This window comes from Paroedura picta, chromosome 16, assembly GCF_049243985.1.
Source record: "Paroedura picta isolate Pp20150507F chromosome 16, Ppicta_v3.0, whole genome shotgun sequence".
Classification (NCBI taxonomy): domain Eukaryota; kingdom Metazoa; phylum Chordata; class Lepidosauria; order Squamata; family Gekkonidae; genus Paroedura; species Paroedura picta.
This window is the reverse complement of record NC_135384.1, coordinates 20,871,930-20,890,961: the sequence shown is the minus strand read 5'-3', so window position 1 is coordinate 20,890,961 and position 19,032 is coordinate 20,871,930. Positions and strand designations below refer to the sequence as shown.

Sequence of the window (19,032 nt, the reverse complement as noted above, 5' to 3'; positions counted from 1 at the left end):
TGTTCAGGGCAAAGGAAGTTCAGAGGCGGTTTGCCACTGCCTGCATCTCCCAATCAAGTATAGATTCCTTAGTATAGATTCCGTGGATTCCTCAATGTGGACTCAGAAGAAAAAAGGAAATCACGAGGCACAATGATATAGCAGTCTTCTCTATGTTTAGGTGAAACGGTTATAACATAAAGTCTAAATCAGGGGTAGTCAAACTGCGGCCCTCCAGATGTCCATGGACTACAATTCCCAGGAGCCCCCTGCCAGCGAATGCTGGCAGGGGGCTCCTGGGAATTGTAGTCCATGGACATCTGGAGGGCCGCAGTTTGACTATCCCTGGTCTAAATAGTCAAACATATGATCAAACATACAGAGTCAACCAAAACGGGATCCTAGGTTAAGTGACCCGCTTTCTGTTCTATCTTCGTCAGTGGTTGTTCTTCCACTAAAATGCACTTTCTGAAATCCCCAGGCGATTATGAGCATTTTGCCAATGTGATACTACAACTACTACTGTGAGAGTATATTGGACTATTTAGACTTTATGCTATAACCTTTTCACCTAAACATAGAGAAGACTACTATATCATTGTGCCTCGTGATTTCCTTTTTTCTTCTACTGCCTGCATCTCCGTCATGCCCCTGGTCTTCCTTGGTGGTCACTCTTCCTTGCTTAGCTTCCAAGATCCAATGAGATCAGGCTAGACTGCTCTTGAGATGACCTCCTAGAGCTTAAGATAGACCAGTGATCTGTTCTAATGAGTCAGCATGTTTTCAAACAGGTTGTGTGTTCCAGAAATAACAAAAGATGTACAGTGGGATCCAGCCAGATTCCCTGCTTATCCTTTCTTCGGCCTCATGGGTGTTGTCTATGCAGGTCCCACGATCCCCAGTAGAGCCCTTTGGGGTCTTCAAATGGGTCTTCCTCCTTTTTTTTTCACTAGCAGGAAAACGATCTGGTTGGATCCCTCCCATTATTTTTCCTCTGGATTGTTCTTGCCCCCAACCCTACTTTATTGCTTTAGTTGCAAGCTGCCTGGAGCAGGTCATGAGAGGGGTCACATAACTTTTCCCAATGCATAATAAGCAAATAAGTCAGTAGCACGAGTGGGGACTGGTTTTGCCTCTTCGACTTGGGCCGGGACCTCGGACCACCAGCTGGGTTCAAGCCGAATCCCTCTAGCAAGGCCACAGGGCTTGGACCCAGGTGAAGGTAGCATGGGTCTCAGAGGGGATAGATACACTTGACTGGGCTTAGCAAAAACACCTTGAGCCAGCCCTGGATCTGTGCTTCAGTGGATGGCATTTCCTATTTGATAGAATCTCAAAGTGAAGGGTGGAGGGACACCTGTGTTTGCCCCACAACTCCAGAGTCTTTTTCAGATGAGGTAGGAATTGCCAGGCCAAGAGGTCCATCGACATGAGATGGTCCCTTCTGTTTCAGAGAGACACAGCAGGAGAGAGCGAGGGTGTTTATAAGGCCAGAGCACGAGGATGGCTAAATCTATGCAGTGCAGGGGCAAGAAGAGAGACAGCTCTTCTTGGCTCTGAGAGCAAGACCAAGTTTAGGTCTGAGCTTTCTGAGATGAACTCTCTCCTGTCCTGCAGGACGACATCCGGGACAAGCTGCATCCCATCGCCTTCTCCATGAACTACTCGCTGGCTGAAAAACCCATGCCCTTTCGGTTGGGCCTTCACTCGCTGGACAAGTTTCCCATCCTGAATGACGATCAGCACCGGGAGACACACGCTGAGGTTGGCTGTGTGCAAAGAACTAGGAACACTTTCCCCCATGTTCATGTCCTGTGTCTTCTGTCTCCTTCTTCTACCCTGATCTCTGCGTAGGGTCATTAATGCAGGACCATGCTCTTGTATTACTACACTGTGCCATTCTACATCTCCCACACACACACACACACACTCACAATTGTGCCATGAGTTTTTGTTGATACTGGCTTAGAGGTCAGTAGATTTCCCGATCAGACTAAAAACTGAGACGCTTGTACGGGTGTAAGGTTTTCTCTGCCTATGCACATTCCCTCTCTCTGCACCAAGGCCCTGCCCAACCTCCAAGCCATGGATGGTAGTCGAGTCAGTAGGCATGAACCCCAGCACCAGGGGTTGGGCTGTGTTCAGTGGCTGGGCATCTATCTGCCTGACATGCAGAAAGTTCCATCTTGATTCCCTGGCAGCTAAAGTTATAAAGATGGGAAGACGTCTACCTAAGACCCTGGAGAGCTGCTGCAAGTCTCAGTAGGCAAAACTGACTTTGGTACACTAAAGTCCTCCAAAATAAGTACATGCCCCATTTTATTTTGAATGCAATAGAGAAAAACTGCATCTGAAAAAGGACAATTTAAATTGCAATAAACAAACTGGCAAGTAGGTTTATTGCATTTAAAATTGTCCTGTTTCAGAGTTTTTCTCTATTGTGTTGGTAATTTTCTAATGTGAATCCCACTTTGTTGTTGTACCATTTTATTTTTAGCCACAATGCAGCTACTGTACCACAAATTTAATCAGTCACTCTGTACCCGTGCATTTCTGTGCCTTCTGTTGCCATACTCCCTCTGGTAGAATAGCGGTTTTGCCCATGCTGGCATACAGCAATTTATGACCTGAGGTTATGTACAAAAATGCTCTCCCTTGGCATTGCGCTGCCCTTTCATTTTGCTTACAGGTTTTGTGCTATTCACCAGCATTCTATTGCTGGTAGCTTTTCTTCTCATCTGTTAAAGTTAGCTGTGAATATTCCCTGACGTCTTAGAGCTCAGCCAAATGATTACAGATCTTGCAGGAAAGCAGCCAGATGACAGCAAGTGTCTGGCTATGTATTCACTATCCCACAAATCTGAACATTCATACATACACCTAAAAGGCCTGTCAGAAGTCCTGTGTTTTCCATCATCCCTTGATGGTTGGTTTTATTGTCCAGGCTGCACTCTGGCACCATCTACTGGAAAAGAGTGTTTGCCGTGGTTTTAAGGCAACCTTCGCTCCAACGTTTTGACCATAGCAGAGCCCCTGAAAATTGTTCAGACTTCGAGGACCCCCAGAAGTGATGTCAGATGGCCACGTCCCCTGTCACACCCCCGGAAGTGACATCACTACCCACACCCTAAGCTCGCCTGTTGCTCCCTGCCCCCACCTTTACTACTACTATGGCTGCTCTGCCTCATGTAGGCTGGAAAGACAAGTGGGAGCTGAGAAGACAGCCCAGCCCCCCCCCCACCCCAATGCCATACATTTTAGAATTCACATGAACCCCCTTCAGAACTCCCATGAACCCCTGGTTGGGAATCCCTGTTCTACGGTTCAAGATAAATTGTATACCAGAATGAATGTCCTTTTCCAAGCATTGCCAGAGCCCTTTTTTTGATGGGCAAAGATTGATCGGTGCAGACGTCACGTGGTGGCTCCTGCATGCATCTCTGCTTTACTGGATGATAGCAAAACTCTCAAGTGACACAGCCAGATTTATCGAGCTGCTTCACTGAAGCACAGTGTATTTATTTATTTATACATGCAGTCAGGGAGAGATTAATAATAATCATTAAGGGCTGTCAAGTTGCAGTTGACTTATGGTGGCCCCATCAGGGGTGAGTTGGCCATGGCCTGCCTCTGTGTTGCAGCCCTGGCCTCCCATCTAGTCCTAGCCAGACTTGGAGGACCCTGCTTGTCCTCCAAGCTCTGACAAGCTCAGGCTAGGCAGGGCTATTCAGGGCGCTGAGCAAGAGGTGGCCTGGTTGCTATTCTGCTCCTACCAACCAACAGCATGTTCTGTGGTTGGAGAAAAGAGCCAACAACTCCCAGCTGATATTCGGCAAGCCTGAAGGTTTTTAAGGCCAGAGATGCTCAGAGGTGGTTTGCCCTTGCCTGCCTCTGCCTAGCAAGTCATGACTTCCTTGGTGGTCTCCCATCCAAGTACTGGCCAGGGCTGACCCTGCTTAGCTTTTGACGAGACTGGGCTAGCCTGGGCTATCTGGATAAGGCCTACTCCTTTCCTTGCCCATTAATTTCAGGGGGGTTGGATTGCGTGTGTAGGTTTGCTCACAGATGTTCTCGACTTGGTTGTTTTTTTGTTATCATGGTGACATTATGTTGTGCTTTTACATTGCAAGCCTTGTGCGTTGGTGCTTCACTTTGCAAACAGTTCTGGGGCCCCTGATAAAATAGATTCTTCTCTTTCAGATTCAGTTCCGGAAAGAATGTGGGGTTGACAATCTCTGCAACAGCAACCTGCAGGTTCAGGCTGCCTTTGTGAATGAGCAGAACCAAATGCTGCCCAGGTGAGAGTCACTGGCAAGGGACACAGCTGTCCGGGGTTTTCACCAGGTTTTGGAAATGCTGGAGCAGAATCCCAAGATATGTGAAAAGATGGTAATGGGTGGAAATCTTCTGCATATGTATGTGTTCATTGGGGGGCAAGGTTGATAGGGAACCTTTGGGTAGGGATGGGCACGAACGGTATTTTTGCAGCTTGTTTTGGTTCATGGTTCATGGCCAAATCACAAACCAAAGCATGAACTAGGAGGCTAGTTTGCAAACTGAACCAATCTATATTGGTTTATGACCCCTGTTTTCTGCTCCCTGCCAAAAGTGAACCATGAATTGGCCAAAATTCATCATGAACTTTCATTTGTGAGCCATCTCATGCCCGTTATTGGTGCAATTGCAAACCATCTCTGTCTTCAACAGTCATGGATGGGTTCCAGCCACCTTTACCACTGATAGAAAAAGGAAGAAAGGGTGTCATATACACTTTGCTTCTACCTCCTTCTTTCCTGTGGAAAATTTTTATTGATTGATTGATTTGATTTCTATAGTGCCCTTCCATATGGCTCAGGGTGGTTTACATACAACATGGGGAATATATGGAACGAATTAATACATAACATAAATCTGGTTGAAAGTGAGTTCTGGTTACCCACAATGTACAAATACAGACAACATGGGTTAGAGTGCAATCCTAAACTGACTTATATCCTCCTAGGTCTATTAGATATTTAAGCTTAGAAGGGTATAATTCTGTTTAGAATCACACTGTTAAGATTGGATCCAGGCTAAATATTCCATTGGCAGAATAGAACTTTCCTACCTCCTCCCTTCCACTGCATCCCTTTGATCTGCACAAAATGATGTTCGTTGGGGATGGAGCCCCTGAGGAATGACATTTGGGGGGGGGGGGGTCTATAGTGAGAAGTAATGGAAATTGCCTGTTTAGTCTGGATGCAGCCCTTGGTCCCATACCCCTTGCATACTAGAATGCTGAGCCTGAATTAAACTATAGTTTAGAATTCCAGGGTACATATTTTTGTAAAGTTGGGGTCTAACTAGTGAATCGGAGTGTCTGCATTCATCTGCCAAGGGTAATTGTAGTCTGTTTTCCATCATGGATATAAGAAAGGAAGGAGGAGGCAAGAAGTGAGGTGCATGGGTGAGCCCAGCAAGAAGCTGGGCTTATGTGCAGTATCACTTTGTGTGACATCTGAACACAGCCAAAGAAAGACACGTGTTTCTTACAAAAATTAAAAACTGGGTCCCCTGGAGGAGCTCAAGGAGGAGATCAAGTAAGCCCTGATCCTGAAATGCAAGAAGACAGCTGTGTCAGAGGACCCCCCCCCTTTAGCCCATCACCTTGCAGATGCTATACCAAGGGAACCAATGCATGGTGACCTGGCAGTTGGTTAGGAAGACCCTCTCTTTTCCTGGCTGTAACCCGACTCTATCACCTCCTCCGTGACAGGCGGCATGGCACTCAGGTGCTGCAATACAGCCGGGAAGTCAAGAAACTGCACTTGAATGTCACCGTCACCAATTTCCCATCAACAGCCACCAACGGGGAGGACGCTCACGAGGCCCTGCTCAACATCACAGTTCCTTCTTCATTGCTGCCTTCCTCTGTCCGGCCGGTGAGAGAAACCTCCTCTTCTATAGGAACTTCTAAGCTGGGAGAGACATAAGATATCCACTTAGCTCCCGAGCCAGTGCTTTGACAGAAGCCAAGAAGTTTACAGGCGGGATGGGGGAATGGTTTTTCGTGATTTGCACAGTGATGGAGCAGTGATTCTAGGGTCCTCAGCAAAAGTCCACAATGGGGCCCCAGAATCATTGCCTCCAGTCCTGCTGGAATGAGCTCCCTGCACCGGGAGATTTTGGTGCCAAGCAAGAAGCAATTCCTAATCCATTGTGCCACCCAATAGACCATGAGCTGGTGTGTCTGAGCAGCCGCTGTAGCAACAGCACAGGTAGGCACCAGGAGCTGCTGGGCAGAAGGGTACAAGCACTAGATAGGCCCATGGTATGATGCAGTGGAAGGCAGACTCAGGTATTCATTAGTTTAGAAGAAGGGATGTGGCTCAGTGGGAGAGCATCCATGGAAGGTCCCAGGTTCAGACCCCAACATCTTCAGCTTCAGCCTTGGATAAAAGACAATAGGAAGGACCTCTGCCGAAGTCACCGGAGAGTCACTGCCAGTCTGAGTAGCCAGGTCTAACCATGATGGGCCAGTACTCCAATTCAGTTTGGTAGGTTTGACTTGGGATCTTCAATCAAGTACAGAGCCGTGGATTCCTCAATATGAACTCAGAATCTTCTGCATACAAAGCATGCGCTTTACCACTGAGCCACAGCTCTGCCAAACCCCCCAAATGGCTGCTCCTTTCTCATGCCCACTGGATCCTTCTAATGCCCTTCCGGCTCTTTCCCATAGTTACAGTTCTTTGGCCTTGCTCAGGTAGCACTATGGGTTGATTCATTCATTGTAAAGTCCATGGGTCCCCTGTGGGACTGCCCTGGGTACTGCCAGTCAGATGTCCTTGCTTGCAGTGGACTTTCCAGGTGCACGTGGCACACTCTGGATTGGGAGTGAAACATGCAGGGAACGGGGGCAGAAGCCTTTCCCCTCAGTGCCAGCCAAAGTCCAGCGACCTCTCGACTATACCGTAGCACTTCTCTTTCTATAAAAGCGTATATCGGGCTTTACATGAAATGAGCGGGTGGCCAACCCGACTGAAAGGGGCTCTTTACTGTCTTCAGAGTGGGGCCTGCAGGTTTGAGGAGACCGTCGTGTGTGAACTGGGCAACCCCTTCAAGAAGAACCAGCGGGTGAGTAGTTTTGCAGAGCTCAAGCACTTTTGAAGGGCCAAGGCAATTGAGTTCAGAGAAAGCATGAGCTCCTGATGCTTGGGTGACCTGGGGCTTTGACCCGTTGGATCACTGGAGCTTTTACCAGCTGTTCCTTGATCCCAGGAGTTCCACGGAGGAGTAACACTCTTGCCCCGGCCAACATACATTCTTACAAATGCCCCAGATCACAGGCAGTTAATATTCTTCAATAGCATCTTATAGCCAGATAGTGAAAGTAATTACAGCTTTATTTGTGTATTTATATCCTGTCTTTCTCCCCAACGGGGACCCAAAGTGGCTTTTGGCATTCTCCTCTCCTCTGTTTTATCCTCACAATGACCCTATGAGGTAGTTCAGGCTGAGAGCATGTGAATGGCCCAAGGAGGGATGCCAGTCCCCGAGCAGAACCTGGGGATTCTGCGGAATTATAGCTCATCTCCAGGCTGAAGACATCAGTTCCCCTGGAGAAAATAGCTGGCAGGGGCTCATGGGAATTGTAGTCCATGAACATCTGGAGGACCACAGGTTGACTACCCCTGCTCTAAGGAGCCGCATGAGCTTGAGAATAGGAGGATGGAGAGGCACAAATGATGGGAATATTTTCCTCCATTAAAAGTGCCCATCTGCAAGGCTGATGAGAATTAGTGCAGCTATTCAGGAGGCCCTGCTCTGAGCAGGCTGGGCATGCCACCCCTGACAGCAGCACCTTCGTCAGTTAAAAATTCAGGTATTTTTTGGAGAAACAAAGGCACTGTTCTTGAAGGCACTGTTTTCAATATGAAATCAAAATGACTATCTTGTGCAGCCCTGCTTGTAAAACCAAACACTCCTTAACAACCTGTATATGAACACATTTTTTAGATCAGGGTTTCCAGCCACGGTACCACAGTACCATATGGTACCCCAAAGGCCCCGCAAAGGCCCCGGCATGGGGGTTTCAAAATGGCAGCTGGGGAGAGCCCTCTCACTTTGTGCCTGCTGGTTCTCATGCCGAGCAAAGAGGAAAGAAAAAGTTTTAATTTTAAAAAATATATTCTGCCCTTATTTGGGCAGATTGCCCCCCCCCCCCCCGTCCCAAAGTATTAATTATGGGCCTAGGCGGGTGGGCCCCAATCATTTAAGCCTTTGCCACTGAGGCTGCTCTCACTTCTTGGTGTGTGTGGCTGGGAGATGTGACATCACTTTCTGGTACCTCAGAGCCCCACAAATATTTCAGCGGTACTTCCATGGTCAAATGGCTGAAAGAAGCTGTTCTAGATGAATGGAACTTTCAGTGGTGTGCATCCTTTCTGATTTATAGAAGGGAAGTGAGCCCAGAGATACATTGCAACAAACCATTGATTTGAGTCCTATTCTCAGCCACCCGTTCTGTGATACATAAGGTTTTATCTCTTCTTCTGTAAGAGCAAAAAAATGCCATTGCTGATTAGGGCTAGAGATGAGATTGAATGAGGTGCCCAAATTGGCCGTTCCAGACCGACACAGCCAGCACCACACTGTGCGGGGGGGGGGAGCGCTGAGTTATGCACTGGTGCCCGCACTCCACCCCCCCCCCCCATGGCGTGGCACTGGCTACGTTGGTTTGGAACGGCCAATTCGGATGCCGCCGCGCACAACCCTAGTAATACGTACCAACCGAGCAGAGTGGGACCCCTGATGTGATCAGTATTTGGCTTGCATCTGCCACATGCAGCAGTACATGCTGTGCAAGAAGGTTGTGCAATGTCACCTTTCTTCCAGGCAGAGCTGATTATCACGTTTGAAGTTATTGGAATTACGCTGAACACCCAGGAGGTCGTCATACAGGTGAATCGGACCACGTGAGTCTTGCTGTCCTCAATAGCTGGCTTAGGCTGAAAATGGGGAAGACCATCAGGGAGCCCATCTAGTAGCTTACCAGCATGGGGACTCAAGACTTGGCTTCTGAGACCCCCTAGCAATATCAGGGTTGGCTGGGTTATGTTTTATCTCTTTTTCTGTAAGAACAAAAAATGCCATTGCTGATCAGGGCTAGAGATGGGACTGAGTGAGGCTAGGGAGTCATCTGACAGAAATGCTGATTTTATGAGCTTAGGCAGATTGTGAGTGGGTGGGCAGGAAGGGATGTGCCAGTCTTTGTCTCTTGTGGCCCTTCCTTGCATACCCAGGGAATTGCTGATTGCCACTGTGGGATGGGAGGCAAATTCCCTTCAAGCCAGGCTGGATTCTCAAGATTTTTGGTGGAGGGATCAAGTGGGCATGAAATGTGGGTCATTGTGGATGGGCAGATAGTTGTGAGTTCCTGCATCGTTCTGGGGGTTGGACTAGATGACTGTGGTGGTCCCTTCCAGCTCTATGATTCTGTGACTGGTGTGCAAGTCTTCCCTGCTCCTCTGCTTGCCCTGAGATAGGAGAAAGACAGGTCATGGCATTTGCTTGGTATGCGGGAGGTCCCAAGTTCAATCCCTGGCATCCCCAGTTTAAAAAGTCAGGACTAGAGAATTGCCGCCAGTCAGACAAAGGTGACCTCAATAGACCAATGGTCTGTCTCAGTAAAAGTCAGCTGCACTTGCTCATTCTGATAGGGCTGGAACTATGAGTAGTAGAAACACATCTGCTTGGCCTGCAGCAGGTCCCAGGTTCAATCCCCAGCATCTCCAGTGGAAAGAAGCAGGTAGCGGGAGATGTGAAAGACTCTGCCAGAGACCACAGACAGCTGCTGCCCATCAGAATTGGCAACACTGATCTTGATGGACAGGTGTAAGGTAGCCTCATGACTAATCCTAGTGTAGGGGAGATCTGCTGGGTGCACTCTCCCATATGGCCCAGATATTCTTGCATTATCCTGGTGACACAGGGACAGCCCTACTGTGGTTTCAGTGCTAGCAAAATAACTAAAGAACCCATACAGGAAGGCAAAACCCCCAACTTGAATGTTTTCTCTGTCAGGATAAGCTCCCAAGAAAATCTGACACCAGTGTGGGCGGTCTTGATGGTGGACTACACAGTTGAAGCAACTTTGACAATGTACGTATCGACTGAAGACTTTTGCGTCTTTGTTTGTTGTTAAAATTGGGGGGTTATGTTGACCATCTTCTTATCGCCATGGAAGATGAGAGGCAGAAGGGACTAAAGGGGTTCCCCAGTGTTGTTTGGGGAGGGGCTGTGGTTCGGGGGAAGAGCCTCTGCTTTACATCTCAAGTTAAAAGAGCACATGGTGGGTGATACGAAAGACTTCCACCCGAGACCCTGGAGAGCCACTGCTAGTCTGAGTAGGCCAAAGGTCTGATTCAGAATCAAACAGCTTCAGGTGTTCCTGGCTACTTCAGGAGACAGTGGGGACCACTGAGAGGATGGAGAATGAAAGCTGTTAGGTCACCTAGAAAATCCCATACTTATGTGCAACATGAATTGCGGGGAATGGGTATATTTGCATCATTTAGGTTTAATTCTCTTCCCAAGACTTGTTTGACTGAGCATGAGGTGGACCATCTGCCACCCGGCTTTAAAAAACAAAACATCAGGTCCAGCATCAGGTGAACCCTGGAGACATGTATTATTTTTTTCTGTGGCAGAGTCAATCGATGGCTCCAGTCGTATTTTAGTGGGACGGTTATGGGCGAGTCGGCCATGAAGACTGAGGAGGACGTGGGCAGCCCTATTGAACTTGACTTCCAGGTAGATACAGATACAGATTAATTTTAATGGCATAAAAAAAAGCTCAAATGCATACCGATGAATACAACTCAAGGACTTCCAGGAAGGACCTACTTTGAGAGCAGAAGGCTGTTCCCATCTGATATATAAATGTAAGAAATACATCTTATAAAAATGTAAGAAAGGAAGCAAGCAAGCTTGTGGTTTTCTTTGCCTTATCTGAACTCCAGGATGATCACTTGTACTGAAAGGAATCTGGAGCACATGGTGCCATTCTCTTTGAGCGAGGATTAAAATGGCTTCACCCACACCGAATTTGGGTAGCAAAGGTGGCGGATTCTTTACTAGGATGACTTGCTTGTGCATTTTTCTCTGTGCCAAATGTTATGTAAAAGGTGCCTTTCTCCTTCCAATTAGTGGCCTCAGTTCCTAGTAAAAGCTGTAACTTCTTCAGTTAGTTAAAAGTTCCACCTCTTCAATTAAGAGCTGCAGGAAATCATAGCGCCTTGTGATGTGATGATGTTAGCCATTCAGTCGAGTCCAACTCTTGGTGATCCTGTGGCTCAACTGTTGCCACGATTTCCGATCTTGCACCGCTTCTTTTAGCCGGTGTCCATCTTGATCGTGTCTAACCACCATGTTCTTTGTCAGCCTAGTTTCCTTTTTCCACTGACCCATCCTAGCATAATTGCTTTCTCCACCGAGTTGGATCTCATGATATGGCCAAAGTAAGCAAGCCAGAGTTTCATGATTCTGCCTGCCAATGATATATTAGACTTGTGCGCTGTAGTATTTTCTTGTTTGTGACTTTTGTTGTCCACGGAACCCACAGAAGCCTTCTCCAGCACCAGAGAGTTCAAATGAATCGATTCTTCTCTTCTCTGATTTTTTCATCATCCAACTTTCACAGCCATAAGTGGCTTCTGGAAATATGCTAGATCAAACTAATCTCCATTTGGGAGTCGGGCTGATGTCCCTGCTTTTCCATGCTCGGTTCAAGCTCGTCGTTGCTGAGCGACCCAGAGCAATTCGACATTCTATTTCCATACTGCAATCACCACTCACATCAATTTGGGATCCAAGAAAAATGAATTCTTGAACGCATTCAATCTCTTCTCCATCAATTGTTTTTGTGACTTGTCTGTTTTGGGCAGTGGTCATTATTTTTGTCTTTTTAGTGTTTAAGAGAAGGCCAAATTTCTTGCTTGCTTCATTGACCTCTGTAACCAGCTGTTCCAGGCCTTCCTTGGTTTCTGACAGGAGGCATTTCATTAGAATCCTTGCTGATAAGTCTTGTCTAGCCTCCCCTCCCCCCTTGCACTTTGGCCTTACTCTTGTTTGTTTAAATTGGCTCTGATTGTACTGCTGTTTGTAGTTTAATTATTAATATCTAAATGTTCCTCTCCTCTCCCATCGTCTTGGGGAGCCAAGGATGGGATTTGTTAAAAAAGAATAACAGAGAATGTAACATTTCCACCCAGGATAGCTGTCCTTCTTCTAAGGCGGTCATCCTTTTAAGAAAATGAAGTCAGGTCCCCCAAGTCCACAGATGGGGGGATGGGAAGGGGGGTAGGTTTGCCACATCCAACTTGGGAAACTCGTGGAAATTTGGAGATGGAGCCTGGGGGGGAGGACAGGGGTCTAAGTGGGGTACACTACCATGGAATCCATCCTCCAAAACATCTGTTTTCTTCAGGGGCTTCTGTAATCTTGAGATGAGCTGTACCAAACATCTGGTGTAAGAGCTCTCTGCAGAACTGAGTTAGGTCCAGCAGGGCCCTCAGCTCTTTCAGGATCTCATTCCACGGGGCAGGGGGCCAGGCAAACTTCTCATGGGCCAGGGATCACCAATCTATTTGCACCCACAGAGTGAAGAGCGAATTACCTGTTAAGGATTCTGTGACCCCTGCTGCTTCTCAGTTTCCATCACTCTACCCAACCCTACAGTACCCAACTCTACCCTACCCTACAGTAAATATTTCCCAACTCCACACCAAACATGTTTTATAGCCTCCTCTCCATTCTCCTACACTGGACTGAGGTGGTTTAGGCACTGATTTGATGCTGAGAAAGAGCCTTCAGCTTTCACCTGCATTGTCTTCTTTAGTGGAGATCTTTCCTGCTCGATTGCATTGTCCATTCAGTTTGGTTTTATTGCCTAGGCCAATAGTCACTGCAAGCAAGCACAAACGTAAAGTAACAATAAGTAAACAAAACAATAGAACTGGATTGCTGGCATAGCTATTAAAAGTTACATTTTTGTAACAATTAAAATTCATTTAATAAGAATGGTCCTTCAGAAATTCGTCTGCCTGGCTATAGAAAATAGTAACATTTTGCTGGCCTGATATTTGGACACTTACTTAGATCGGGTTTTTCTTGGCAGCTGGGGCAAAAAGAGCAAGGAATAAAACTTCCTCCATTGCGGGGCTTGGGCCGATTGAATTGTTCTGTGTATATTGTGATTTGTTGTGTGTCTCAGTGAAAAAGGCAGGCTATAAATAAGAGCATAAGGGAAGCCATGTTGGATCAGACCAAAGGCCCATCCAGTCCAACACTCTGTGTCACACAGTGGCCAAAACCCAGGTGCCATCAGGAGGTGAACCAGTGGGGCCATAACTCCAGAAGCCCTCCCACTGTTGCCCCCCAGAGCATGACTGCCCCACACAGAATGTTCCATCTATATCTTGGGGCTAAGAGCCATCTGGTGGACTTCTGTTCAATAAGTTTACCCAGTCCCCTCTTGCAGCCACCACCAGTTCCTGCAGCAGTGAATTCCATGTGTTTATTACTCTTGGGATAAAGTACTTCCTTTTACCTGTTCTAAGCTCACTCACTTCATTGAGTGCCCATGACGTTGATAATAATAATTGTAATTCATCATCATAACCCAGCCTTTGTCTTCCAGGTGACCACAAAGGGAGAATCTCTGGGTTCCTTGGGAACGATCACTTTAGGCTTTGAATGGCCTTATGAAGCCAGTAATGGCAAATGGCTGCTATACCCTACAGAGATCCTAGTGAAAGGGAACGGGAACAGGCGTTGTGAGCCTCCTGGGCAAGTTATCAACTACCTCAACCTCACAGTGAGTCTCCGGTCTACCTCTGACGTCCTGGTTTTATGTCTTGGTTAAAAGTGTTCCGTGTCACCTAAGAAAAGGCAGCATGGGATGGCCCAGCCCTTTTTCAGCCTTCTGACCAAGGAGGAGCCCCTGAAATCAACATTCAGGCTTTGAGGACCCCTTGAATTGATGTCACCTGGCCACACAGAAGTGGCATGTCACTGGAAGTGATATCACTCACACTCTCCCCCCTCCTTTCACTCCCTTCCCCCTCTTTACTACTACTGTGGCAGCTCCGCCGTATTTGGCCAGAAAGGGCAAGAACTGAGAAGACCGCCTGGACACCCCATACCACACCACAACCGACTCATTCACTTTGATTTTTGCATCTATGGCTCACCATCGAGCTGTCCAGGCGGAGGTGGCCAGTTCCCTAGCTTGTGGACAAGTCCATTAAGGAAGGAGGGGGAAGGCTGCAGGCCCCCTCCAGAGCTCTCACAGACCCCTTGGGAGCCATGGACCCCATGTTGGGAATCCCTGGATCTCAGATCTTGGAAGTGAGCAGGGTCAGTACTTGGATGGGGGACCACCAAGAAAGACTTTGCAGAAGAAAGCAATTGCAAACTATTTCTGCTTCTTTCTTGCCTTGAAAGCCCCTTGCTGGGTTGCCATAAGTCAGTAATGCCTGGATGGCCCTTTATGCACACGGGCCCTTTATGACTCCCATATAAAACAGACTTCAGACCATTTTGGTATATCTGGAAAGACAGATATATTTTCCGCTTTCTTTTAGATTCAAGTGGGTCACCGTGTTGCTCTGAAGCTGCGGAACAAAGTTGGAGTCCAGTGGCTCCTTTAAGACCAACAAAGTCTTTTTCTGGGCATAAGCTTTCTTAGCCATATTTATGGCTCAGTTCCTTATGCAACTTGACTCTAATTAGCTCTTCCTGGCAACACCTTCTCCTACCCTTTGCCGATATGCAATGGTTGGTGACCTCTGTCTGAAGAACAGTGCATGTGCATGAAAGCTTACACCCAGAATAAAACTACATTGGTCTTCAGGGTGACACTGGATGCAAACTTTGTTTTGTTTTTTCTAAGTCATCCTTACCCAATCCTGCTTCTGAAGGGACTGCGCCTTCCGTCTTACTTGACTATTCTGCGGCCATCGTAGTCCCAGGCGAGTGCCTCCCCAAAGAGCCCTCACTGCCCCAGTCACAGCTGCTGCGTTTCCTGTGAATGCTGTGCAAGCACATACAAGTGCTTTCCACTTTTAGCCACCCTGCGAAAACCACTGTGGCTTCTGCCACATTCACTTGGCTGGGGCGGGTGGAGACCACGAAGGGGAAAGATAACCAGTTCCTTCTATCTTTCCAGCTACTTGACAGCAGCCGGGCACGTCGGAAGCGAGAGCTGGAGACCGTCCCCAACAGTGAATTTCCTATCACTTTGGCAGCTTCAAAGAAAGCCAAATCAGAAATGTCACTGGTGAGTCCAGCAGCTTACAGCATTCTTCTTCAGCTCACCAGGCCTTTTCTCAGCAAGTTTAGGATTTTAATCTTTGTCGCCCCTTTGTGTCTGTCGAGAGGAGAAAATCAGGGTAGAAATGCTTGAAATGAATATCGGCACACATCATGCTGGTGGCTTTCATCATAGCAGGGCTCAGAGCCTGGTTGCCTGACAGAAACAATGAGATCTCTTGCCACAACAATCCCCATTATGGCACCCATATTTGGGGGGGTCTAAGAAACCTTTGTTTCTCTTCTTCCTTCCTTCCTTCCTTCCTTCCTTCCTTCCTTCCTTCCTTCCTTCCTTCCTTCCTTCCTTCCTTCCTTCCTTCCTTCCTTCCTTCCTTCCTTCCTTCCTTCCTTCCTTCCTTCCTTCCAAGGGACCAGGTAGGAGAGAAAAGCAACAACTATGAAGGCTCATGTCTGCCTTACCTCCTTTGTGCTGTTTTGGAGCGGCGAGGAGGGATGTAGTAGAGAGAGACAGAGCTGGGAGCTCTATCTTTGCTGCCATTGAATGGTTATATTTTAGTGAAGGCTTGTCTTTCCCTGTGCCCTTTTGAGTTCTGTAGCACAAAAATGCATCAACTTGTACGTACCAAAACCCCCCACTAATGATTCAATCAATCAAGTCAGTCACTAATGATTCATCGTGTGCCCTTTTTCCAAAGTTACTTAATTAGCCTCCCTTTGTTCTCAGAGCTGCTCCAAAGGCACGTCTCACTGTATCTGGTTTGAGTGCCCCCTGCAAGACATCCGGTCCTCGGCAAATGTGGTTGTCCGAGCACGCGTCTGGAACAGCACATTCATCGAGGTGAGCACCAGTTTTCTTCTCCCAGGGGCCTTGGTTCTGCAGAGGACTCTTAGCTGGCAGAAAGTCTGTGTCAAATTTGATGTGGTGACAGAAACCACTGGCAAGTTGCAGTCCACTTATGACCATCCCTCCCCCCTCCAGGTTTTCCTTGGTGGTCTCCCATTCAAGTACTAACCCAAGTCCTTGGCCTCACAAGAACTAACTGAGTACTAACCAGGGCTAACCCTGCTTAGCTTCCAAGAACTGATGAGATTGGGCTAGCTTGGTCCATTCGGGTCAAGGCCAAAATGGATGTACCACAAAACAATGAATATGAAATTTTATATATACACACACACATACATACATATAAAAGGTAAAGGTAAAGGTATCCCCTGTGCAAGCACCAGGTCATGTCTAATCCTTGGGATGACGCCCTCTAGCGTTTTCATGGCAGACTCAATACAGGGTGGTTTGCCATTCCCTTCCCCAGTCATTACCGTTTACCCCCCAGCAAGCAAGCTGGGTCCTCATTTTACTGACCTCGGAAGGATGGAAGGCTGAGTCAACCTGGAGCCGGCTGCTGGGATTGAACTCCCAGCCTCATGGGCAGAGCTTCAGACTGCATGTCTGCTGCCTTGCCACTCTGCACCACAAGAGGCTCTATACATACATACATACATACATACATACATACATACATACATATTAATATACATACAGAAATATATTTTTTATTTTCATAGTTGGGGTGCCGCCCCCTTGTTTGTATCTCTCCTCTGCCACAAATTCACTGGACAGCCTTAGGGCCCTTTCTTCTCAGACTCCAACTGTGCCCTACCCATCTGCAACACTACAATAAGAATACTGACCTACCTTGCAAGGCTGTCGTAGGGATTGGAATGGGCTAATGGGCATGCAACATGGCAAACCCCTGAAACCATTATCAAAATGCCATTGTTGTTGTTAGACTTACTCCTAAGGGAGACAGAAAAAGACTGATATGAAATACACACAGACGTTCCACGGAGTGCTAATAATATCCTGAAAGGAGGCACGTTCTTACTGATAAGTGAACTGCAGCTTCCATACATCTGCTCCACTGAACCGCAGCTAGATTGAAATTAGCATCGCTCAAACCATCAACAATGAGCTCCCGTACTCTGGAAATCTTCCTTGATGATAAATATCCGTTGCTCAAGGAAGAAAACTTTGTAAGGTGCTGCAGACCTGATACAAAACTCCAAAGTTTGGGACAGGAAACAGCCCAGCAAAAGGTAGAACCAGGTGTTTTCTTTTTTCATAGTGTGGAGTTAGTCAGCCAGGATAAATGGGGAGCGGAGGGTTATGGCATGCTGTTCCAGCTTATGTGAATGCTGTGAATGCAGCGGGGTTATGTGAATGCTGTTCCAGCTCAAATTCCTGCACGTAATTTTGAGCAGCTGTAGCTGTTGCCAGAAATGAAGTATGGCACAAAGCTGCACAGAAATGTATACCCTTGTACTGCAGTTTGAATGTGCCTTGAGCTGCCTAGGTGCTTGGCCTCACCAGAAACTGATCTTGATTAGAATCATAGAATCATAGAGTTGGAAGGGGCCATACAGGCCATCTAGTCCAACCCCCAGTTCAACACAGGATTAGCCCTAAGCATCCTAAAGCATCCAAGAAAAGTGTGTATCCAACCTTTGCTTGAAGACTGCCAGAGAGGGGGAGCTCACCACCTCCTTAGGCAGCCTATTCCACTGCTGAACTACTCTGACTGTGAAAAACCTTTTCCTGATATCTAGCCTATATCGTTGTACTTGAAGTTTAAACCCATTACTGCGTGTCCTTTCCTCTGCAGCCAGCAGAAACAGCATCCTGCCCTCCTCCAAGTGACAACCTTTCAAATACTTAAAGAGGGCTATCATGTCCCCTCTCAACCTCCTTTTCTCCAGGCTGAAAATGCCTTTCATTTTCCTGTCTTCCAAGGCAGTTCCTGGAAGAGAGGTCCTGCAGGCAGTTATTGGCCAGCCCAGGTCCTTTTGGTTCCTTCAGGGCTGCTGGATCATGTCACAATCCGCACTATGCCTCTTATTAGCACTAATTTGAAAACATCTAATGGCCCACGATCACTGGAGTTTACCAGAAGGCTTCATCAAGCTGGGGCAGGGAGAATTATACTTTAAAATGTTTTATAAGGGAAAGGGAAATTCCTCAGGCCTTGATAGTGAATCCTAGTCATTGTGGACAGACCTGCTTCAATTGGTTTATTTGTTTTATTTATTTAGTGTATGACACACGTGCAGTGTAGCCATTGCCTGCACCAGCGTCATTCCCCTGGTGTTCCTCGGAGGTTGCCCTTCCAGTGCTGGCCAGGGCCGGCCCTGCTTTGCTCCCAAGATCCGATGAGATCAGCCTAGCCTGCTGTTGAGCACCATTTGACATGGGACCCTGACTCTGTAGCAGAGCACCCTCTTCACATGCAGAACAGAGCCAACGTGGTGTAATAGTTGGATGAGGGAGACGCAGGTTCAAATCCATGCTTTGCTATCCAATATGGGTGCTTCATTTGGGGCTGGCTTCCAATTACACGCAGTTCTTTGGGCCAAGAAATCAGTTTAAAAAAATTTTTGCTGCCAAGTCACATCTGACTTGCAATAACCCCATGGGATTTTTAAGGCAAGAGGCATTCAGAGGTGGTTTAGCATCGCCGGCCTCTGCACAGCCCCCCAGGTATTCCATGGTGGTCAGGTCTCCCGTCCAAATACTAACCAGGACTAACCCCACTTAGTTTCCAAGATCTGATGAGATCAGGCTTGCCTGGGCTATCTGGGTAAGGCTCACAAGGGGTAGTCAAATTGCAGCCCTCCAGATGTCCATGGACTACAATTCCCATGATCCCCTGCCAGCAAACGCTGGCAGGGGCTCCTGGGAATTGT

General features: G+C 47.4%; 1 protein-coding gene across 4 annotated transcripts in view; it reads left to right on the top strand.

Moving 5' to 3' along the window:
- Positions 1-19,032, top strand: part of ITGA3 (integrin subunit alpha 3) — a 93,423-nt gene that overhangs the window by 62,972 nt on the left and 11,419 nt on the right. For all 4 annotated transcript variants that reach the window (XR_013227133.1, XR_013227132.1, XM_077315928.1 and 1 more), the window contains 10 exons: positions 1,597-1,743; positions 4,180-4,277; positions 5,735-5,900; positions 7,027-7,095; positions 8,857-8,936; positions 10,045-10,122; positions 10,671-10,773; positions 13,661-13,837; positions 15,191-15,301; positions 16,019-16,132. Coding sequence is in view for 2 of the 4 variants with exons in the window: in XM_077315928.1 (XP_077172043.1) it covers positions 1,597-1,743; positions 4,180-4,277; positions 5,735-5,900; positions 7,027-7,095; positions 8,857-8,936; positions 10,045-10,122; positions 10,671-10,773; positions 13,661-13,837; positions 15,191-15,301; positions 16,019-16,132 (1,143 nt within the window). In the remaining 2 variants the exon portion in view is untranslated. The remainder of the gene's footprint in view (positions 1-1,596; positions 1,744-4,179; positions 4,278-5,734; positions 5,901-7,026; positions 7,096-8,856; positions 8,937-10,044; positions 10,123-10,670; positions 10,774-13,660; positions 13,838-15,190; positions 15,302-16,018; positions 16,133-19,032) is intronic.